Source organism: Thalassophryne amazonica, chromosome 21 (assembly GCF_902500255.1).
Source record: "Thalassophryne amazonica chromosome 21, fThaAma1.1, whole genome shotgun sequence".
NCBI lineage: Eukaryota > Metazoa > Chordata > Actinopteri > Batrachoidiformes > Batrachoididae > Thalassophryne > Thalassophryne amazonica.
In genome coordinates, this window is record NC_047123.1 from 16596402 (window position 1) to 16621213 (window position 24812).

At 44.4% G+C, this 24812-nt stretch overlaps 1 protein-coding gene and 1 long non-coding RNA gene across 4 annotated transcripts in view; both read left to right on the forward strand.

Moving 5' to 3' along the window:
• Nucleotides 1-10693, forward strand: part of LOC117502901 (zinc finger protein OZF-like) — a 64489-nt gene extending 53796 nt beyond the window's left edge. Inside the window, exons 6-12 of one of the 2 annotated variants that reach the window (XR_004558432.1) lie at nt 2767-2938; nt 3890-4237; nt 6419-6448; nt 6581-6598; nt 6771-6839; nt 10273-10316; nt 10513-10693. Coding sequence is in view for 1 of the 2 variants with exons in the window: in XM_034162042.1 (XP_034017933.1) it covers nt 2767-2938; nt 3890-4237; nt 6419-6448; nt 6581-6598; nt 6771-6811 (609 nt within the window). In the remaining variant the exon portion in view is untranslated. Of the gene's footprint in view, nt 1-2766; nt 2939-3889; nt 4238-6418; nt 6449-6580; nt 6599-6770; nt 6840-10272 lie in introns of both variants that reach the window. The other variant, XM_034162042.1, reaches the window with a different exon arrangement.
• A 5769-nt stretch (nt 10694-16462) lies between these two features.
• Nucleotides 16463-24430, forward strand: LOC117503012. Of its 2 annotated transcripts, XR_004558452.1 has the most exons (4): nt 16463-17144; nt 17428-17551; nt 23166-23237; nt 23357-24430. It is a non-coding gene; the product is annotated as an uncharacterized LOC117503012 (long non-coding RNA). The 2 variants fall into 2 exon arrangements; XR_004558453.1 differs by lacking the exons at nt 23166-23237; nt 23357-24430 and adding an exon at nt 22305-22738.
• Nucleotides 24431-24812: the final 382 nt, after the last annotated feature.

Below are 24812 nucleotides of genomic sequence, written 5' to 3' on the forward strand. Positions count from 1 at the left end.
TCATATTCAGCGGCAGCTTTACCATCAGAGAGCCTCGTCCAAAACTACCACAAAAGACTCCAAGCTGTCGTTGATGTTAAAGGGCCAATATACAGTATTAAGAACAGGGGTATGTAAACGTTTGATCAGGTTCATTTGGGTAGTTCTCTTGTCGTTTTGATTTAAAAAGAGGAAACACAGTTGTTTAATTAACAATAAATGGCTTCACCCAACGACTAACCATGAGTGGAAAAAAAAGTTTTTGTGTTGTCATTCATACTCTGTTAAAAATGGCCAAAAAAGCAAAAATTCTGCCAAGGTATGTAAACTTTTGAGCACAACTGTAGCTGTAACATGTTGTTCAGATGCACTATGCTGCGCTACACTGTGCTGCACTGCAGCAGTGAGACGTATTGACTTGCAGTGACACACAGTGTTTTCGTATAGGTTGGGAAATGTTCATGTCTAGTGCACAACATTAAGGAGTGCCAGAACAACAGTTTGAACATTTCAAAATTTTCTTTGTGAACCTGCACACAGCCATGCACAGCTCATGCGCAATTTACAATGGCTTTACTCACTGGCATGCCAGTGCAGAATCAAATTCGTGCAAGTATCAAGGTACCTTTACATATATTGAAACATGTGGTGTTGGAGCTGTGTGTATTTGTGCAGAATTTTCTTGTAGAAATGTAACTCCAGCCAGAAGTTTATACACACACACACACATTTAGAGCACTGAGCCTGCCAGGTGCACTGTTCAATCACAATCACTCCCCCCTGCCCATAGTTTGCAAACTATGGGCAGGGGGAGTGATTCACAGTCAGCCACCTCCCAGTCAATAGTCCAACTAGGGTGACCAGATGTCCCACTTTGTGGGAGCCAGTCCCACATTTCCATTACCTTTCAGAAATTGCGATGGAGTTTGACATTGTTATTGACAGTCAGGCTTCAGGTTTGACCTGCGTGTTTTATGATCTGACAAATGGGCCATTTGTCAGGTCAAAGTGGGACATCTGGTCACCCTAAAGGTGCCCTGACACTTGCACAACTTTGATCCGCACACTTGCACACACCTCGTTGTGACGATCCCACCCGCTGTGTTCCCAGCTGTATGCTGTGCTTTGTTCCACTGACTGCCACACGCTGTGTGCTGGATGCTGCGTATATAAAATAATTATTTCATTGCGGAGTAGTCATTTTCTCTTCAAGTTGGCTGCTGAAAGTGGCTCTAATCGCTTCCTGAATCACAGAGAACCACTCCAGTCAGAGGCGTTTGCGCGCACGCTAAACGAGCTGGAGAAAGCCTTTGGAGCCATCTAAAAAGGCAATTATTTGTCATGTTTACATTGTCATGGCTCGGTAAAACAGTTGCATGTTCTTTCCTTCTTGTGTGCAGCTGTAAAAGTACTTTTATGATAGATTTAACATCTTGTTATAATCGTTCAGACGAGCTGCGCTTTGATGCGGTTCGCTGATGCAACCGCTCGCTCTGTTCATTTCTTTACTCGACGTGATGAGCCATGTTGCACGACATTTATGCATGAAAAAGTTTTCGAACATTTCAAAATTCTCTTTGCACAGTTGCACGCGCCGGCGCTCCTCTCACGTTCAGTCTACAGCCATTAAAGACGAGTTTACTCTCCTGCATGACACAGGGCGTGTAAGTGCCTGCATCAAAGTTGTGCAAGTGTCAGCGCACCTTAAGTCCAACTCTCTAACCAGTAAACTACAGATGCTTGTGGGTTGATTTTAAGTTGGTTTACAATCACACAATAGAGGCCTAGGAATAGGTTGTGGTCCACCAAAGTAATGAAACAACCTATGTTATGTGCTTTTTAAAACCTATAGAATGTAGATCTGATAGACTATCACTGGCGACATTCCTTCCACCTTCCTCCCTGGAGGCCTAGTCCTGTAATTTATTTGCAATGTATTGAAATGCATTGATTTTCAATGTAATCATATTTATTGGGACATCAAATTCCAGCTGGAGCCTATTTTTTGCTGTTCACCAAATAGACAATTCTCTCTGGTTGTTACACTTTTTCTGGCCATAAGTGCATTCAGTTTCTCACAATATGATTACAGGAATATACATATATATATACGAGGTCTGTTAGAAAAGAAAACGGAGGTATTTTTCCTGTGCCGCTGCGCCGGCTGCGTCCCGACGTGCAGACCCGTCCGCACGTCTTTCATTAATAAAATCTCCTTTAACAGTGGAATGTCCGGATAAACTGCTGATCCCGACCTCTTCTGAAAGTTCTCTGTTCTCTCACGATGTCCTGGGTCAACAGAGACTTAAATTTGGAAGCTTTCAGCTCGAAACAGGCAGACAGTGGTGGCTCAGGTCGCGTCACGACGTCCCGCTCCGTGGGCAGTCCTTAAAGCGACAGCAACAGTCCATAATCTCTCATCAGCCGTTAAAATTTTCACAGAAAACCAGCTGAATTTCTCGAATGGTGTCCACTTCGATGTCCCTCACAGTTTTTGAAAAAATTTTGATCAAGCAAAGCGCCAGTCTCTCAGGAAGTTGTCAGACAAAGAGATTCTGACGGGAGGGGTGGACCACTCCTCACTCAAAGCCAGCCCACAGGCAAATGACGTAACCGACAGGAGTGAAAAAACTCACGCATGCGCACGAGGGTTCAAGGTTGTCTGATGTAATCGCACGTGATTCAAATCCATATAGTTTTTGGAAAAAATAAAAAGGTACATTAGTTTTATCACAGACCTCGTATATATATATAATTTTTGTTCTTTACAAATAAATGTCTTTGCAGCTTGAGAAGCTCCATGCTTTGGGCTACAAGCCACTCCTTCTTCTTCAGAAGGACCCACGAAAAGGGAGAAGGAAGCCACAGCTCCAGGCTCTCATGCCTAGGTGTGAGCTGGACGATATAGCCACAAAGCAGCTGTCAGAAATCACTGCTTCCTTTGAGCTACTTTGTACAGGTCAGATGTACAGTATCTTTCTTTTCAGTCACCATACAGTACAGATACTTTACTTTAAATGTACAGTTGATTGAAAGTTCTCCAAATTTTTTTCAGCACTGAGCACATAAAATGTTTTCTAGTTCCTTTTCTTATTTATAGCACTTGGTAACCTCAGTCAACAGGGCTATAGGTTGAAAAATGGCCGGAATTCTCCTGGCAGCACAGTGGCTTAGTGGTTAGCAGTGTTGCCTCACAGCAAGAAGGTCATGGGATTGATTCCCACCTGTGGCCTTTCTGTGTGGAGTTTGCATGTTCTCCCCGTGTTTGCGTGGGTTTCCTCCGAGTGCTCCGGTTTCCTCCCACATTTAAAGACATGCAGGTTAAGTGAATTGGAAACTTTATAATCGTCTAGGTCTCCCTTGGAAAAGAGATCTCGATCTCAATGGGACTAACCTGGTTAAATAAAGGATAAAAAATTAGTTGGCAGTAGAATTGTGTAAAAGCAATATAGCACTGGTGATGGTGGGTATACCCATGGTTGTTACCTGCACTACTCGGCCTCCAGACTCGTGGCTGTGGCCGAATAACACCCGTGAGTATATCCATTGCCAACCCCACTCTCACTTGTTCTATATTTAAATGAAGAGTGGTTGTATTGCTTGAGTGTTTTAAAATGGGCATAGAACATTTTTAACTTATTGTTTTAACACAACAGTAAACTTGAGTCTTAGTGATGTCTTGCTTGCTCCCAATTACTTCGCCATTAGTCTGGACACATTATTCACGCCTTAGCCAAAGTTATGTAAACTTGCATCTAGTCTGACAAATAACCTATAGCCCATTTTTGAACTGAGAAATATTCTGATCTGAAATTGTTGTGTGTGGGAATGTCAAATCACCTGCCTTTCTCAATTTTTATGTTACAGTTACAACTCAGCCTCACTTTTTCTTCAAATCCAACTTGTATAGGTTGGAAGCAGGTTGGAACCGTCATCACCATGAGCTTCACCCCCTATGAGAAGCAGGGCACCTCAGGGGAGGAGGCACCAGGAGGCCTGGTGAAGGAAGCGGGGCCAGAAGGCCTCATGAAGGATAAGGTGCCGGAAGAACGTGTTGTGGAGGTGGTGCCGGGAGGTCTGGTGAAGGAGGAGGGGCCGGAGGGCTTCATGGAGGATGTGGGGCCGGAAGGCCGTGTTGTGGGGGTGGTGCCGGGAGGCATGGTGAAGGAGACGTGGCCGGAAGGCGTCATGGAGAAGGCGAGGCTGGAAGGCCTTGATGTGGGAGAACCCAGTCAACTGCTTCCTCTACCTAAGAAAGGTAACTCTCACAGCTAACTCTTAAAACTCTTAAAGGAACACTACGCATGCCCAGTTTTACACTGTTAGCTCTGGTTAGTGTAATCAACTGAAAGTCTATGGGGCCGTTAGCAAATAGCTCTCCTTCTTGGCTATGGGAGCTTAATGCTAACGGGCCCATATACTTCAGTTATTGTGGTAAGCTAGGCTAATAACGTCAAACTAAGTATTGCACACAGAGAAGAGAATGTTATGGATTTTCTTAAATAACACAGCCACACTTAAAATAAATTAATTTCCCAAAACACTGGTATCCTCTCTTAAAGCAACATTATGCATTCTTTGGTTAGGATGCTTCAACACAGAGCCCTACAGGTGCCCACAACTGCAGAGGGAAGGGCTAAAGAACAACAACTTGTCCGGAAAGCCCTCACAGTATGTGGGTACCCACGATGGTCCCTGGACAAAGTGCAGAAGTCCCAGAGAACAAAGAGACCAGATAGACAGGAGACGGAGACAAGAAGAAGAGGAGTGTCTCTCCCTTATTTAGCAGAAGTAGGGGAAAAACTACAGAGGATCTTCAGACAGCACAAAATCCCAGTTTACTTTAAACCGGTTAACACCTTGAGACAGAAATTAGTTCACCCTAAGGACAGGATCCCTAGTTACAAACAGAGCAATGTAGTGTATTCTATCAGATGTCAGGAAAACTGTAACGAACACTACATAGGTGAGACTAAGCAACCTTTACACAAAAGGCTATACCAGCACCGCAGAGAGGGCGCCAGTGGACCTCAGTCTGCAGTTCATCTCCACCTTAAAGACACTAACCACACGTTTGAGGACAAGGAAGTTAAAATATTAGCCAGAGAGAAGAAATGGTTTGAGAGAGGGGTCAAGGAGGCATTCTTTGTGAAACGTTTGAAACCTAGCCTTAACCGGGGAGGGGGTCTGAGACACGCTTTATCCCCTGTTTACAATGGGGTACTCAGGTCAAAGCAGTTTCAGTCTTTTGTTCATGGTAATGAGTCATTCACGTCATCAGCAGAGTCATCAAGGGAGCCATCAGGAGAGGGACAGCTGTCCTGTCATTAGGAGGGTGTTAACTAGAGCACAATAGGTGCTAATTCGAGCTATTGTTTAGTCAGCAGCCTATAGCAGTCTGCCTCTCGGTAGGAGGGGTCTGGTTAGGTTTAAAACTCCAGCTTTTGTGACTTCTTGATTATTCTTCTCTACAAGAGTCAAGACAGAAGTCAGACCACCAGAGCAAGAATTTTAGCTGAGGAAGCTTCTGCGATTTGAAGCGAAACGTCCTCGCGTCAAGCAACCCAGTCCAGTCGAAGATTCAAGCTTCTCTACTATTCTCTGGTTACTTAGCTCATTTTGCTGTCTACCGCACAGTTAGATTAGTGTGTATGTACCATTTTTTTTGTTTCCTATTTGCATGCAACAACCCAGCCTGATACCACTTATTTGCCTCATTCAATGGAAACCAGAATGTCTGACTAGCATGTAAGCTAAAGGCCTAATTGGCCCTAAAGTACTTCCTGTGATTGAGCTAAGCTAAGCTAACAGTTTCAGTTGTTTCAGTGTTTCAGGCACAAGGAAGACGAGGGTATGTGTCCTTTTATCTAACTCTGGAGTACAAAAAATGGATTGTTCCTTTAAAGCTCATTAATTTCTCTACATCCTCTCTTCTAGTCGTGTTACTGAGTGTGTTTTTGCATTTTTAATGGATGCCAGCTAGCATAGCTGTGCGTGTGGGGTGCCAGGGATCAGAAACATAAAAAAAAGCTATGCAAGGTTAGAGTACTTCAGAAACGTTGACGGATCCAAAAGCCAAATATTTGACTTATCAAAGATGTATTGTTTTAGGTTTAATAAAACATTTTGAATTTGTGTCTTTGGTTATAGATAGTATTTTGTAATATACCAATTTTCTATCCATGCAGAGGAAGCATACTTTAAATGTATTGAAATTATAAGGAATCTTTGAGTCAACTTCGAGTATCATTTGAGTATCTCATTGAGTGTCCTGGTTTTCAGTAATCAAAATATGGTCACCCTATGTATGGATATGTGAATGAACATGCATCAAGAGACATAACTAGAGATTCTTAAATTGTGTCACCAAGGAATTGTGCGGATTGTGGCATGATTCTAAGCTTTGTTTGTTTGACATTTGATATCTTCAAATCCACAGGGTCAACGGGTAAGAGGAGGAGGAAGTCAGGTGTGTATCGCATTTGTCAGTTGTTCAAATAATACTGAGCATTTGTAAGAAATGTTATGATGAGTGAGACTGTTTTTTGGATTGTTTACCTTTTTTTAAAGTGGATATATGTCTGGTTTCTCAATCCCACAGAAGCACCAATGCGGAAAAGTAAGTTTAAGTGATTCAATACATTTGCATTCAAACAAGACATTTGATGACTTGCAGGTGTGAATGTGTGTGTGAGAGTCATTGTCTCTACTGTACAACGAATGAAACCACCTGACCTGGATATGCTGCAGGGATGTTGTTGTGTTCTTAATCTGAGTTTTGATGCCTTCAGATTGTTCCTACCACACAGGCCTAGTGGTTTTTCCCGATTAGGAGCGTTCTGCAAGAAAGAGGGAGAAAAGTAAGACGTGCATGACAGAACTTCACGCTTCTCTTACTCTAGCAGCTATCTCAGATCAAATTATTATCAAAATGTTAAGTTCAAATACCTGTCATTTAATCCATGAGCCAGTAGTCAATTTTGACCTAATCACTATCAGTTAGGGGAACTAAACAACACTGACAATCCAGGCTCAGTGTACCATGGCTTCCGCAAAAATGTATGCTGCCATCTGGGTGGTAGCTGTAGCCAGGTAGGGGTCAATAAAGAAGGCCAAAATTTTATTTAATTTGGACTATCTATGACGGAGTGTTATGGTGTTACAGGGTAATAACAGCAGAAATGGTGACAAAGGTCAATTTCAATTTGACAGGGGATCCAAATTTAAAGCAGGGGTGGCCAAGTTCGGTCCTCGAGAGCTACATTCCTGACACTCTTAATTGTCTCCCTGCTCTAACACACCTGAATCCAATGAAAGGCTCATTAAAAGTCTGCTAACAAGTCTTTCATTGGATTCGGGTGTGTTGGAGCAGGGAGACAACTAAGAGTGTCAGGAATGTGGCTCTCGAGGACCGAACTTGGCCACCCCTGATTTAAAGTTTCTCCAATTTTGGTAAAATGTGATGCAAATTATTGATTTAACTAAAATGGATTAATAAATGTAACAGTTTTGACAGTGTTGAATGTTTGGTCTTCAAATTAAAAGGTCATATAAGGTTGACGTCCATTACATTGTAAGAAAAAGTCTGAAATTAACAGGGAAATCCTGTAAAATCATGACATAAAAAAGCTGTGAAAAGAAAAAAACAATGTAGTATTTAATTGACAGCAACAATTTGCAAAATGTAGAACAAAACTGAACTGTGAATCTAAGTACAAATATGTTAAAATAATCATATGTCATTGTAGAATTTAAAAATGACTGTGGTTTAAACACAGAAAAGTGTAATACCAAAAACTGTACCATACAGTTAAAATTACAGCATGACAATATTAAAATAATGTTTTATTTTCTGATAATATGAATTTTACTATTGTTTTAGACTGTACAGATAAGAATTTTCACAAATACAGTAAAATACTGTAAATAAATGGTGATATGTCTGTCTAAACTACATTTTGAGGATATTTAAACATAAGGTGACTGTTTTGTGGAGATTTTATCTTCTAAATAGACAATAACTTATATGTTCCATATATTTGCATTGTAATTAGTAACATGCAAAAATAAAGATTGGATTCATTTTGCTTTGTAATAATAATCAATAAGATAGAGATAGATAGCAGGGGTGGTGGCCAAGTGGTTAGTGCACTTGGTTTCAGTGTGGACAGTTCCCTGTTCAAACCCCACCCCTTCCACATTTCTCCATATAATGTGACGTTGCAGCAGATGTAAAACTTGGACCTTGGATCTGCTGTGGTGACCTTGGATGAAGAAAGGGAGCAGCCGAAAGGACTTACACTCAACAAAAATATAAACGCAACACTTTTGGTTTTGCTCCCATTTTGTATGAGATGAACTCAAAGATCTAAAACTTTTTCCACATACACAATATCACCATTTCCCTCAAATATTGTTCACAAACCAGTCGAAATCTGTGATAGCGAGCACTTCTCCTTTGCTAAGATAATCCATCCCACCTCACAGGTGTGCCATATCAAGATGCTGATTAGACACCATGATTAGTGCACAGGTGTGCCTTAGACTGCCCACAATAAAAGGCCACTCTGAAAGGTGCAGTTTTGTTTTATTGGGGGGGAGATACCAGTCAGTATCTGGTGTGACCACCATTTGCCTCATGCAGTGCAACACATCTCCTTCGCATCATCTGTGAAGAGAACACCTCTCTAACGTGCCAAACGCCAGCGAATGTGAGCATTTGCCCACTCAAGTCGGTTACGACGACGAACTGGAGTCAGGTCGAGACCCCGATGAGGATGACGAGCATGCAGATGAGCTTCCCTGAGACGGTTTCTGACAGTTTGTGCAGAAATTCTTTGGTTATGCAAACCGATTGTTTCAGCAGCTGTCCGAGTGGCTGGTCTCAGACGATCTTGGAGGTGAACATGCTGGATGTGGAGGTCCTGGGCTGGTGTGGTTACAAGTGGTCTGCGGTTGTGAGGCTGGTTGGATGTACTGCCAAATTCTCTGAAACGCCTTTGGAGACGGCTTATGGTAGAGAAATGAACATTCAATACACGAGCAACAGCTCTGGTTGACATTCCTGCTGTCAGCATGCCAATTGCACGCTCCCTCAAATCTTGCGACATCTGTGGCATTGTGCTGTGTGATAAAACTGCACCTTTCAGTGGCCTTTTGTTGTGGGCAGTCTAAGGCACACCTGTGCACTAATCATGGTGTCTAATCAGCATCTTGATATGGCACACCTGTGAGGTGGGATGGATTATCTCAGCAAAGGAGAAGTGCTCACTATCTCAGATTTCGACTGGTTTGTGAACAATATTTGAGGGAAATGGTGTATGTGGAAAAAGTTTTAGATCTTTGAGTTCATCTCATACAAAATGGGAGCAAAACCAAAAGTGTTGCGTTTATATTTTTGTTGAGTGTACTATATGTGTAAATATAACAAAAAAATGTTTTAATAACAGCATGGCCATGCTAATTCAACAGGAAAGGACCATTACAATTACAGTTTTAAAATGTGTTTTCTTTTTGTGTAAGTTACAGGGTTTAAACTGTAAAATTCACATATTTTATATAAAACCATTTACATATTCATTGTAATTTTTACAGCATTCCCGTGGTAAAGACAGTTGCCAAAATTTTTCCATGAAACAATGGAATTTTTTTTCAGTGTAGATTCGATGACATGTGGCATATGTTACCCCGTAATGTGATAATTAAGCATGACACATGGTGCAAACTATTTCTTTTTAAAACTCTATTAACTCAACCAATAATTTACATCACTTTTCACCAAAATTGGAGCACCTGAAATTGAAACTGAAATTGACCTTTGTCACAAATTCTGCTGTTATTACCCTGTAACACCACAACATTCAGTCATAGAAAGTGCAAACTATACCTTTTTGGAATTGATATGATCACACAAGTAATGTGGTATAGTTTTCAATATGATCGGAGCATTTTTAAATTTTGACCTCTGTGTAATACTTCATTAACCCCTACCTGGCTACAACTCACCCTGGGATGGCCAGCATACATTTTTGTGTAGGTCAAAGTGCACTGAGCCTGAATTGTAAGTGTTTAGTCCCCTTAACTGATACCGAAAACCTGCTTGACCCATGGACTAATTTACAGAAATCAAGCTGGCAAATGCTAAAATACTTGTAAATATTATATTAAGTATAAAGTACAGTTTCTGTACCAAAATACTGTAAATAAAGAACAAACGATTGCATATGTATGAAACATGGCAGCTATTACCAAACACTAAAATATGCAAGCATTTCATTTATGTTCTGTTCACAGGGTTATGCAGAATTGCTCATAGACTGGGAGCCCTGTGCAGCATGGTATGTGTTTTATGATAAAGACAGAAGTAAACTGGCTTCTCTCTCTGTCTGTCTGTCTGAGACAAATGGAGTAGGAGTGGAGCCTTTTAGATCATTGGCAGATAGATGTGTTCTGTAGAATGTACAAATGTGTTTGAAGTTAAACAGAATAATTTAAATGTTACTTGTAATGTAACTGTCTCACTTCTGTTTTCAGTGGGAAGGATTAGACTCCTGCGTGGGAGCCCAAGAAGACATTTTGCTGATTTTGTTCTGTCTTTTTGTTTTATTGTTCCTGTTAATAATCTTAAGTAATTGTTTTATTGTTCCTGTTTCTATGGTAAATAAATGTTTATATTTTTATTGTAGTAAAATATTTGTTTTGTGATATTTCTATACCAAGTAAAGAGTTGTCTTCAAGCCCTGTGTTGAAGACAATAGTGTTGGGAAGGTGTCGTAGCACGGACCCACAACAGGGGGCGCAAATGAACGGACAATGAGTAAGCCAAAAGGTAACAATTTAATGTTGTGATATTACACAACGAAACGTGTCTTAATTTCACAGTCAATAAACACCAGGTGAAGTGTGGGCAGGCTCGAAGATAGAAGACGCCCGACGAGAGAGAAGCCGCGTCCCACACGGCTTCCACCACCAACGGCCTGAAGAACACCGGAGCCGCCAAGTCCCGAGTCCCCAGGTGGCCTCTGTCTTCGACTGTCGACCCTGGTACTGCTGGCAGAAAGCAGAAATATGATGTGTGAGTGTGAGTCCGCACACTCAGTAATCTATAGTCCAGATACCGTTAGGAGGGAGCACCTCCACCTCCAAATCACACACACTCGTGCAGCTCCTGTTTGTCCCTCTTCTGGGTCTTCACAGGAATGCGACTGCACACAGAACAAAGTTAGACAGCGTATTAGTCAGCAGAGAAAATACCTTGGTTCTGGTAGTCGATTTCTCGGCGGGGAGGTGGAGTTGCAGTCCGGCTTTTATGGTAGTGATGATAACGAGTGACAGCTGGTGCAGTGGATGAGTGACAGCTGTCACTTCTTCTGGGTCTGGCGCCCTCTCGTGCTTGGAGCCCGCACTCCAAGCAGGGCGCCCTCTGGTGGTGGTGGGCCAGCAGTACCTCTTCAGCGGCCCACACAACAGGACCCCCCCCCCTCAACGGGCGCCTCCTGGCGTCCGACCAGGCTTGTCCGGATGTCTTGTGTAGAATTCGGCCAGGAGGGCCGGGTCCAGGATGAAGCTCCTCTTCACCCAGGAGCGTTCTTCAGGTCCATACCCCTCCCAGTCCACCAGATATTGGAAACCCCGGCCCTTACGACGGATGTCCAGGAGCCTGCGGACTGTCCAGGCAGGCTCCCCGTCAATGAGCCGGGCAGGAGGCGGCGTAGGTCCCGGAGTACAGAGGGGCGAGGTGTGGTGTGGTTTGAGACGGGAAACATGAAAGACAGGGTGAATCCGCAGTGAAGCCGGGAGTTGAAGCTTCACTGCGGCCGGGTTGATGATCTTGAGGATACGAAAGGGTCCGATGAATCTGTCCTTTAGTTTTGGGGAGTCGACACACAAAGGGATGTCCTTGGTCGAGAGCCACACCTCCTGCCCGGGCTGGTATGTTGGGGCCGGGGAACGTCGGCGGTCCGCATGGGTCTTGGCCCTCGTCCGGGCTTTTAACAGGGCAGAGCGGGCGGTCCGCCACACCCGGCGGCACCTCCTGAGGTGGGCCTGGACCGAGGGCACACCGACCTCTCCCTCCACCAGCGGGAACAATGGGGGCTGGAACCCCAAACATGCCTCAAAAGGGGAGAGGCCGGTAGCAGACGAGACTTGGCTGTTATGGGCATACTCGATCCAGGCCAGATGGTGACTCCAGGCCGCCGGGTGCGCGGAGGTGACGCAGCGAAGGGCCTGTTCCAACTCCTGGTTAGCCCGCTCTGCCTGGCCGTTGGTCTGGGGGTGGTACCCGGACGAGAGACTCACGGTGGCCCCCAGCTCCTTACAGAAACTCTTCCACACCTGCGAAGAGAACTGGGGACCACGATCTGATACAATGTCCGATGGTATCCCATGCAGCCGCATGACGTGGTGGACCAGAAGGTCTGCCGTCTCCTGGGCTGTCGGGAGCTTCGGGAGGGCCACGAAGTGGGCCGCCTTGGAGAACCGGTCCACTATCGTGAGAATAACGGTGTTGCCCTGGGACGGCGGGAGGCCCGTGATGAAGTCCAGGCCGATGTGAGACCAGGGGCGATGAGGCACCGGCAGGGGCTGGAGGAGTCCCGTTGTCCTCCGATGGTCTGCCTTGCCCCTGGCGCAGATGGTACAGGCCTGGACGTAGTCCCGGACGTCGGTTTCCAGGGACGCCCACCAGAAGCGCTGCTGGACTACTGCCATGGTCCTACGCACTCCGGGATGACAGGAGAGCTTGGATCCGTGACAGAAGTCCAATACGGCAGCTCTTGCCTCTGGTGGGATGTACAGTCTGTTCTTGGGGCCAGTCCCCGGGTCCGGGCTCCTTGTCAGGGCCTCCCGGACGGTCTTCTCCACGTCCCAGGTGAGGGTGGCCACGACAGTGGACTCGGGGATGATGGTCTCGGTGGGGTTCGACAGCCCTGCTTTGGCTTCTTCTTCGTGTACCCGGGACAATGCATCTGGTTTTTGGTTCTTGGTCCCGGGGCGATACGTGATCTGGAAGTCAAAGCGCCCGAAGAACAGAGACCAGCGGGCTTGCCTGGGGTTCAGCCGCTTGGCGGTCCGGATGTACTCCAGGTTCCGATGGTCAGTGAAAACCGTGAAGGGCAACGATGCCCCCTCCAAGCAGGTGTCTCCACTCTTCAAGAGCCTCCTTCACCGCAAGAAGTTCCCGATTGCCGACGTCATAGTTCCGTTCAGCTGGGGTCAACCTGCGGGAATAAAAGGCACAAGGATGGAGGACTTTATCAGCCTCCACGCTCTGGGACAGCACGGCTCCTATCCCTGAGTCAGAGGCGTCCACCTCTACTATGTACTGGCGATCAGGATCAGGCTGCACCAGAACTGGTGCAGTCGAGAACCGGCGTTTCAACTCCTGGAACGCGGCTTCGCACCGATCCGACCAGGCGAAGGGGACCTTGGTGGAGGTCAGGGCAGTCAGGGGGCTAACTACCTGACTGTAACCTTTAATGAACCTCCTGTAGAAATTTGCAAAGCCTAGGAACTGCTGTAGTTTCCTGCGGCTTGTTGGTTGGGGCCAATCTCTCACCGCCGCAACCTTAGCCGGATCAGGGGCGACGGAGTTGGAGGAGATGATGAACCCCAGGAAGGACAAAGAAGTGCGGTGGAACTCGCACTTCTCGCCCTTCACGAACAGCCGGTTCTCCAACAACCGCTGTAGGACCTGACGTACATGCTGGACATGGGTCTCAGGGTCCGGGGAAAAGATGAGTATATCGTCCAGATATACGAAGACGAACCGATGCAGGAAGTCCCGCAAGACGTCATTTACCAAAGCTTGGAACGTCGCAGGGGCGTTAGTGAGGCCGAACGGCATGACCAGGTACTCAAAATGACCTAACGGGGTGTTGAATGCCGTCTTCCATTTGTCTCCCTTCCGGATCCGAACCAGGTGGTACGCGTTTCTAAGATCCAATTTTGTGAAAATTTGGGCTCCATGCAGGGGCGTGAACACTGAATCTAACAGAGGTAACGGGTATCGGTTGCGAACCGTGATCTCGTTCAGCCCTCTGTAATCAATGCATGGACGGAGTCCGCCGTCTTTCTTGCCCACAAAAAAGAAACCAGCACCCATCGGGGAGGTGGAGTTCCGGATCAGCCCGGCAGCTAAGGAGTCCCGGATGTAGGTCTCCATTGATTCGCGTTCCGGACGTGAGAGGTTGTACAGCCTGCTGGACGGGTACTCAGCGCCCGGGACCAAATCGATGGCACAATCATACGGTTGGTGCGGGGGAAGAGTGAGTGCCAGATCTTTGCTGAAAACGTCAGCAAGATCGTGGTACTCCTTTGGCACCGCCGATAGATTGGGGGGAACTTTGACCTCCTCATTAGCCATAGTGCCGGGAGGAACCGAGGATCCTAAGCACTCCCGGTGGCAGGTTTCGCTCCACTGCATCACAACCCCAGACGGCCAATCAATCCGGGGATTGTGCTTCACCATCCATGGAAAGCCCAAAATCACTCGGGAGGTAGAAGGTGTTACATGGAACACTATCTCCTCCCTGTGATTCCCATCACACATCAGACACAACCAGTGACTTTGGTTGTGTCTGATGTGTGATTAATGGAAGCAGGGTGCCATCTAGTGCTCGCACCTGCAATGGTGCCGGCAGAGCCACCAGAGGGAGCCCTACTTCCTTTACCCATCTGCTGTCCAGCAGATTCCCTTCAGACCCTGTGTCTCAGTGCTGGGGCATGAAGGGTTAAATCCCCACAAAGGATTGTTACTGGGATTCGTGCAGATTTGCGGGGTTTTCCCGCGTGCGTGTTATGACCCACCCTTAGCCCAGTTTCTAAGGACGGGCGTTATAGTTTGACCGTTTTAGGGCAGTCCTCCTGCATGTGCTCGCAAGAGCCGCAGACGAAACACTCCCCGTGGGCCAGCCTCCTTTGTCTGATGTTTGACTTTAATTTGGCCCTACTCGTGTCCCTAGCCTCCTCAGCAGGGGGAGCTGTAGCCACACGAGCTCTCTGGCAGTGAAGCGTGGGGACGACGTCACCTTGTCGGAACCGGAAGGGGGAGGGACGACTCGTGCCCGGTCATGCCTCCCGGCCTGCTCCCGACGATGCTCGCTTAAACGGTTGTCTAAACGTATAACCAAATCGATCAGCCCGTCAATATCCCGCGGTTCCTCCTTGGCCAGTAGGTGCTCCTTGAGGACCGGGGACAGTCCATTTAGAAAGGCGGCGCGGAACGCAACGTTATTCCAGCCAGACCTCGCTGCCGCGATGCGGAAGCCGACTGCATACTCGGCTGCGCTACGACGCCCTTGTCTCATAGACAGCAGCACGTTCGAAGCGGTCTCGCCTCTGTTGGGATGATCAAACACTTGTTTGAATTCCCGTACAAACCCAGCATAAGACGTTAGGAGCCGTGAATTCTGCTCCCGCCTCTCCTCGAAGCAAATTAATAACATAAGCCACCCGGCTAGCGTCTGATGCGTACATGACAGAGCGCTGTGAAAAGACGAGCGAACACTGCATGAGGAAGTCCGCGCACGTCTCGACACAGCCCCCGTACGGTTCCGGAGGGCTTATGTATGCTTCAGGGGACGGTCGGGGGGGTTCGTTGAACGACCAGTGGAACGTCTAATACGGGCCCAGGACCAGCCAGAGGAGCGGCTGCAGCAGCGCCCTGATCGCGCGCTTCCACCCTGGCGGTGAGAGCCTCCACCCTCCGATTAAGGAGGACACTCTGCTCGGTCACAAATTCTAACCGGGCCTTGAAGGCGGTTAAGATCTGCTGCAGCTCACTCAACCCGCCTCCTGCTGACGCCTGCGCTCCTGGCTCTTCCATTGGCCATTCAAGCTGGAGTTGACGCCCCTCGGAGTCCATGACGATGGCCGAGAAATCCTGTTGGGAAGGTGTCGTAGCACGGACCCACAACAGGGGGCGCAAATGAACGGACAATGAGTAAGCCAAAAGGTAACAATTTAATGTTGTGATATTACACAACGAAACGTGTCTTAATTTCACAGTCAATAAACACCAGGTGAAGTGTGGGCAGGCTCGAAGATAGAAGACCCCTGACGAGAGAGAAGCCGCGTCCCACACGGCCTCCACCACCAACGGCCTGAAGAACACCGGAGCCGCCAAGTCCCGAGTCCCCAGGTGGCCTCTGTCTTCGACTGTCGACCCTGGTACTGCTGGCAGAAAGCAGAAATATGATGTGTGAGTGTGAGTCCGCACACTCAGTAATCTATAGTCCAGATACCGTTAGGAGGGAGCACCTCCACCTCCAAATCACACACACTCGTGCAGCTCCTGTTTGTCCCTCTTCTGGGTCTTCACAGGAATGTGACTGCACACAGAACAAAGTTAGACAGCGTATTAGTCAGCAGAGAAATTACCTTGGTTCTGGTAGTCGATTTCTCGGCGGAGAGGTGGAGTTGCAGTCCGGCTTTTATGGTAGTGATGATAACGAGTGACAGCTGGTGCAGAGGATGAGTGACAGCTGTCACTTCTTCTGGGTCTGGCGCCCTCTCGTGCTTGGAGCCCGCACTCCAAGCAGGGCGCCCTCTGGTGGAGGTGGGCCAGCAGTACCTCCTCTTCAGCGGCCCACACAACAAATAGATGTTCCAAATGTCCTGCGATTTCAGAACAAGGTAATTCAAGAACACTTCATTCTTTAGAGGAACATGTTCTGCTTTTGATACATGAGGTGAGTAAATCATTCAACCGAGCAAAATAGGTGCACAAATGGAGGCTGCACTCTGTGGAGGCTGTAAGTCAGATGCAACCTATTGTAAATTCAAACTTTTTTCCACACAAATGTCTTGTCACAGCATTAATAATTTATATGGTCACCACAAACATGTTTCCATGAGTAATCCAACCTGCCAGTTTCCAACAGCCATACAGTAGAAGATGATGTAATTTGAATTATTTGCCTTTTTATTCAAATTGGGGGGGGGGGGGGGGGGGGGGTGTAATTGCATTGGGTTTGTTGTACTCTACTTCTGATTGGATTTGCCCCCACCTTCTCTTTTGTGTGTGTGTGTGCAATTGATTTGGCTGAGGATTGTTCTTCTTATTGTGTTGTTGGTTTCTTTGATGACCCCTTTCGTAATGTTTTACCAGCCACTGCTCCTGACAGCCTGATGTACTCCCACTCCATTGTTGGTTGCAGTGATAGGTAAGAGCTGTACTGTTTTTGGACATCATCAGATTTTTACTTTGGTAACTTTTCTACAACCACTTGAAAATGTGAACTGAATACTATAAATTTGTCTCCACTTCCTGAAGCAAGCTGAGGAAACATGATGCCTCGTACCCGGTCTCCCTGTCGTAGTCCCACTCTACGTAGTTCTTCTTAAAGTTTTATTATTTGCCATATGTACTGTGTTAGAGGCAAACCTTTCAATGAAATGTATTTGATGTCACATCTTGTATCTGTCTCGTCTACTTATGTGTTACAGGTCCCAGTTTCTGATTTCCTGATGTATGGCTCTCATGTCCTTAAATGACCAGAAAACATACAGAATGAACCACCCCATTATGAATGCCTGCTCATCTGTGATTGTCCTGACCCCTACCCTGAAAGTAAGGACTCCAACATCTGACTGCTCCTCTTAGACCTTAGTTTCACCCTTTCCACAGTATAGCGAAAACAGAGCCACAAAATGTCATCATAAATCAACCTCCTCCTCACCCCCTTCCCCCATGTCATCATAAATCACACACCCCCTCCACCTCCCCCCATGTCATCATAAATACCACCCCCTTCCCCTCTCCACCAGGCCCACCCCCTGCTCCAGCCCCTCCCACAAGTGTTTAATTTTTTAATAGTGTTTTATGTTTTTTTAATTTCTTAATTATGTTAAATTAAATAATAATTTGCCTTACATATTAATTAAAAATAAATGTAAGTATTTTAAACATTGATTTAATTCCTCAGTTGTAAGTATTAAAAGAATGAACGTAATTATTTTAAACATGGGCTAATTCGTCTTTTGGAATAATTAAAAGAAATAAACATAATTATTTTAATTATTGGTTGATTTGTATTATGGAATAATTAAAGAAATAAATATAATTATTTAAAACAAAGTCTTTTGGAATAAATAACAATTAATTAATAAAAGCAATTCTTTTAATTTGCTTTACATATTAATTAAAAATAAATGTAAGCATTTTAAACATTATTTGATTTAATTCCTCAGTTGTAAGTATTAAAAGAATGTACGTAATTATTTTAAACATAAAAAGAACTTCATAATCGCGTCCAGTTTGAAGGGGATTTTAAACCCTATGTTGGGGGTGGCTGTTGTCTGGCACCTGCTGTTAAGATTAAAAAAAGCCACCAAGGGCAGGTCCCTGTTTTAAATTCATCGTTTAACAAGTCCATTTGAGGTCAGTTTTTTTAAGGTTATGAACTCAGCCCATTTTGTGCCGTGGGAGTGTTTACTGATAAACATAAGGAGCCGCTTTATTTATGCAAGTGATTTGTTTCCTGGCAGAAAATGACGCCACCTGATAAAACACACACATGCACACACACCTCCCCCCGTGGGTGCTTGTGTGTGAGGTCTTTGCCTACACAGAGGTTTTTGGGTGGGGGTGTGGGGGGGGGGGGGGGGGGGGGGGATTTATGATGACATTTTGTGGCTCCGTTTTTTTCTCTCACAGTAATAAATCCTTGAGACTGTGAACTTTTGGGAGACCTGCACAGCACCTCCCACTGACCATAAAGTAAAATAATTATTAGGTATGATAGAAAATAAAATAATTATTACACAACTTCACTTTTCATTAGAAAGAAAGTTTTTATGAATGGAGGGTAATTTTTAGCCAGCACCTCTTCTTCAGGCTTGAATTCTAAAAGTGAAGAGAGAGAGAGAAAGAATTATATGCACTCCTCAAATGCTAAAAAATAAATACATACACAAATAAATACATAAATAAAGAAACAATCTGAGATAATTTGCAAAAAATAAATACATACACAAATAAATAAATAAATAATCTGAGATAATTACCTCTCCCGGCTGGTGCACGTCCGAAACAGGTTTGTAATGTCCGCGTAGATTTCTCTAAACCCAGAGCAGACATACCGATTTTATTTACACAACTCGCTTTTAAATAATCTGTAATAACATATAAAATAATTATTAAGCTAGACAGTATATATATATATTACACAGGTTGTAATAAAGATTATAAACCAATTCATAACATATAAAAATAATAATTAGGTAAGACAAAAAAACAAGATAATTATTACACAGGCTGTAAAAACTAATTTAAAACTAATTTACAAATATACTCACCGCAGACTTCGCTCACGCTTGAAGCTTCAACTTCTAGTTGGAAGAGATAATTATTAACATTTTGCAAGTATACATCCGCAAATATAACCAAACTTTGAAAATACCCATTTTGACGCGGATGTGTGGAGATCTCTCAGAGCGACTGCTTCAACCCTGTTTTCCAGCTAAATGAAGATTATATATGTCCCTTAAGCCCCTTTCACATTGGCGTATTCGTAGAGCTGCTCATTGTGGCGTATCGTCTACGCTGAGTTGAGCAGCTCTACGCCCACTTTTAGCAGGTCTACGTCGCGTTTTTGCTCCCTGCACAGCAGTATGTTGAGGGCTATGCGCGTAGGATGGAAGAAATTAAACATGTTTAATTTTCTTCGGTGTAGAGTGCTGGACACAGTTTGAAGCAGGTCTGCGCAGCACAGCGTTACTGCATGTAAGTCTGTGCAACACTGCGCTCCTGTACACAACCAAAAACTGAGTGCGTCAGCTGGAGAACATGAGAACATGATCACACAGCCCACAGCACCTGTGTGTTCAGAACAGGGAATTGAACCTCAACTCAGAAATCCAGAAACACAACAGAAACAGCAGGTCAGTCGCTCTCTCTCTCTCGCGCGCACTCTCCCTCACTCTCACACTGTCTCTCTCTCTCTGTGTCTGATCGAACCTGTGATTTTAAAATAAAAGTGCACTCGCTGCATGTCGGTGCGCTCATCAAACGCCCTGATCGATCAGTCTGATCAAAGCCGAAAAGAGCTGTGACTCTTTGAAATAAAAGCGCACTCGCTGCATGTCGGTGCGCTCATCAAACGCCGTGATCGATCAGATCTGATCAAATCAGCAGACCTGATCGGAGCAACCGGAAGTTTAAAAGTTTAACGAGTCACAGCGTTTCATTCAGGGCAGCCTTTACCACAGCCAGACTCAGCAGCATCTGGACGCAATGAAAGTGATCCACCAAGACAAAAAAAAAAAATTAAAATAATAATAATAATAATAATAATAATGTTAAATGAGTGTTTTTGAGCCGCACCACACCTGCAGTAGAGAACAGAGTGCACTTCCACAGAGGCAGAAAATAGCACTGAACTGGTTTAATAGCGGCATGGTACACGCGACTGTGTGCACACATTAAAACACGAACACACGCAGCTGCAAGTATGAATGAACACTGAAAAAGGCTGCGTACGCACGTATTTCGGGCGTATTTAAATGAAACACAATGCTGCAATGAGCAGCTCTACGAATACGCCAGTGTGAAAGGGGCTTTACCCTCTTACAGGGAGCTAAAACGTTTATTCGCTCCAGACAGGTCAGAGCTGTAATCATCACACCCCGGTACTGTATGCATGCGACACCCTCAGATCAAACAGTGCTACTCGGATCTAAAACGTTTATTCACTCCAGACGGTTTTGCACTTATTCAAAGGTCACTTTATACAGAGAGCTGGCGTAACCGGTCCATGTAATCTGAAAATGTTTTTTCTTCTCAGCATGGATTGTCTGAGGATCCGCTAAAACATCCCCTCTCAAATAAGCAGCGACCACGGTGGACATAATGCTCCAGTCATATGTGCACAAAGTCACTTTCGGATTGGGGCTTGAACAACAAACCGGAGGGTAACATAAAAACTCAGGGTTGGTTTATACGCTTCGAAAATATACCCCAGACAGCCTCCTGACTCAAAATTCACTACCCCAGCCAGGCGGTCGAGCGGTAGAGGTGGTTTTACATGATTTATGTATAATTTTATCTTCTCAGGCGCTGCCCCATCATTAGAGACCGTTGTAATATTTACCGGGATTTCGGCTATGCAGCGTGAAGTTAAAACACGTCAGGCCATCGCGATTTGAAAAGCTAGATATTCCACCGCACCACCTTTAAAGGGAGACGCACACACGTGCATGTGTGCGCACACACAGCACCTGCAATGAGCGTTTCTGTCAGAACCATTTTTTAAAGGGTTAATCCCCACAGGGCTCCCAGACTACACAATTGTTTAATGAATTAAACAATTACATGTTATAAAGAATTAAATAATTACATTTTATAAATCTTTATTTTCTATATAATATTATAGCGTCAGAGACTCATGGAAGGGGTGAACCCCACTCAATGCAAATTATGGTTTTCATCCAAACCTGTTTTCATGGAAGGAAGTCAGCATTTGGGGAGGGGTGACCCCAGTCGATGCTTATTGGACAGACATGCCCATACATGCACAGACTAGCATTCAATGCAAATTCGGCTGATATGACACCTGTATATGAACTAATTATGGATGGACGGAGCTCATTATGCATGGGTGGGACTCTGGAGGCGGGCTCACGCTGATTGGCTGTGACACGTCATGGGGCGGGATTAGGGGAGAGGTTAGGGGCGGGGCTTAGTGACGTTGATTCTGATTGGCTGTGACGTCATCCGTCAAACTTTTGACAAGAGGCGGGGTAGTATTCTCTGACCATCAACGGTAGTGGCGGCGCCAAGGGGGGGCTTAAGCTCCCCCAATAATGAGCCAAGCCTCGCCTCAGCCCCCCAATAATTCTGCCAATAATGTGAATAGCGACTGACATATTTGTGGCTCTCAACTGCAGTTTTGCTCTGAGAATGTCTCAATATTTGCTACCAACCACCAGAACAGGCGCATAGTTTTGAAGTAATGTGTTCTTTGGCTGTTTGCCTTACATGTAACTTGGGCTAGATTGTATACAAACTTCATAAAGAATCAGTTTTTTGTATATTGTTTACTACTAAGTTTCTCGGGCTGTATCTTTTACTTACTTTTATTGAATGGCTATAACCTTGGTGTTAAATTGGCAATAAATCTTTGATATAGTTGATTTGTGTAAGGTTGATTCCATGCATTGTCTTGAGCACCATTTCAATGAATTCAGTTTGTATACCTATGTGCAAGTTTACTGAACTTGCAATCATTCTATGTGTGTGTGTGCATTGATACCACACTTTAGAGGAGTATTTATGAAGCAGTTTACTATATATTGTTCATATATATTGTTCATTTCGACGACAGTTTGTGGAGCCCCTCCAACTTTTACCCCAGCTCCCCCTCAGCCCCCCCAACAAAAAGTTCCTGGCACCGCCACTGATCAACAGCCTGGCTGTAGAGAGGGTCCATGGTATAGAATTCCTGTGTGTACACATCACTTCTCCTTGGACAACCAACACCATAACACTGGTGAAGATGGATCAGCAACGTCTCTACTTCCTTCACCCATCATGTTCACCTTCTAGCAGCGGACCATCAGAAGCACAACAGAAAGAGCTTGAAGCGAATACTGAAGTCAGCCAACAGGATCATTGATGCTCCACCCCCATCCCCTGCAGATATCTACACCACCTGCCTCACCAGGAAAGCTGTCAGCATGACTTCAACATTGTACCCCCACCCCAGCAAAAAAAAAAATAAATAAAAATTCATGTGGCTAAATCCTTTTTTTAAGGACTTCTCAGGAGTTATTATACCAAATTTGGTGCTTGTATTTTCAACTGAACAATTCTTACACTTTAGTTGCTCTAAAAGACAAAGAATAGATCTTGATAACTACTTTTTCCCCAGGTCACAGTCGTTAACCCGGGTGGAATCTGGATATTATGCAAATGTTAGTTAACCAAACCATTAACCAAAGTCAAATGGTTTGTAAGCAGACAGACATTGTATTAAAACTACATGTGGTATTGCTTTTAAATAGTTTATTGTCGTGTGAGTGACACTGAAGCTGTAATTTAATACTACATGCATGAACATTTTGGATGGTTGACTTTGCAAGACACTGTTCTTTAACACCTAGTCATGTGTTTCTACAGTCATTTCCCCAAAAAGCACACTCTTTGTTTTTTTTTTTTTTGTTTTTTTTTTTTTTGGTCTTTCCAGACAAGAACGGAGCCCAAACCAAGACAGAAAACAAGTTTCTCCATCTTAAGGCCGTTGTTGATTAACCTCCAGGTATAATTTCTGCTGCAGTGACTTACTTTGTAATATGATAGTTCTGCCTTGAGCCATTGATAAGTCCAACGCTACTGATAACAAATGCTAACCTTATATTACAACTCTTCTCTTTACAGCTTCCCTCATGTCAGACGGTTCAAAGGGTAAATCCAGTGGACAATATATATGGAAATGTAGATTATTCACAGTAACAGGAACGCTACTGTACATCGTATGCACCATTGGAGCTTAAAGTGGCAGAGGGGCGAAAGTTATGAAATAATATTGTCTGTCTGCAAGAAGGAATGATATCTCCAAAAAATGGTGGATGGATTTTCATGATGTGCCTGAGTAGAGAACAGTTGAGTAAATGTTGCTGGTGATCCAAGTCTGCCTCAAATTTATACATTTTACAGTGCGTCCAGGAATTATTCACCGTTTTTTCAAAAGAGGCCCCATGCTCTAGTCGGGTGTGGTTGGAGCTCCCCATTCATTAAACACAGCTGTGATGTTTACGGGAGCCTCGGCTATGTAGTGCATCCTTAAAATGAGTCTCGCCGTTGTCCTGGCTGTTGCACTGAGGTAAAGACAAAAACTTTATGGTCGCGTCATAAAGCAACTCTTTAAACTCAGCGTCTAGGGGAGGAGTTAGGACTTCCTTTCGAAAACATGGACTTAATGCAAAACACGCACACACACACACACACACACACACACACACTAGGATTTCCTTTCGACGGCCTTCACACTTGTTTTTTTGGGAGGGGTGGAGGCGTTTGAGGTTTAATCAATTGCAACAGACATAGAGTCTGCTGTTTTTTGGGGGGCGGGGGGCACAAAACACACACACACCGTTGGAGTCTCACTTGGGTCTACAGGAGAGGTTCAGAGGTGAGGGCGGTATATAAAGTAATCTTAAATGCAGTCCTTTTTTAATGATTATATTAAATTTTTATAATAAATATAGATTTTCATCAATAATAACATTACTGCATCAGAGGAAAAAAAATAAAGACTCCTTCACTCAAATGATGACCATGATGATGCAATAGTGATGGAGTAAGTAAATATAACCCAAACAGCTGGGCTCTGTAAATATTCTGTTATCTGCTGCACTATCATATGAGGGGCGATTGAGAAGTTTGGATCCTGACAGGGAAACTGGTATAAATGCTATATGTTATAAAAAACAATTCCTTGCAGTCTGAAAATAAATATGAGACAGTCTGAGTTTTATTCCAAAAGCAAATTTGTAACAGTTTGAGTTTTTGTTTTTTTGTTTTTTTTTTTCAAAAAATACAACTGCTTGAACAAATTTTGTAAGCTTTTGACTTGTGAAATCAATAAAATGGGAACCTGTTTGTTTAAGTGCTTTGAAAATATCTGTGCACCTTTGAGCGTTTGCACATTTGAAGTTTTTATTACATTAAATATGAATAATAATAATATAAAACAGGCTTCTTTCAAATTTCAAACATAATACTCTTTAAACTGACAGTGAAAAGTAATTTCTACAAAATGAAAACAAATAAATGAATACAAATATAAAAGCCAAAACAATGGTGTGCATACAAAGGACAACTTTAAGTATTT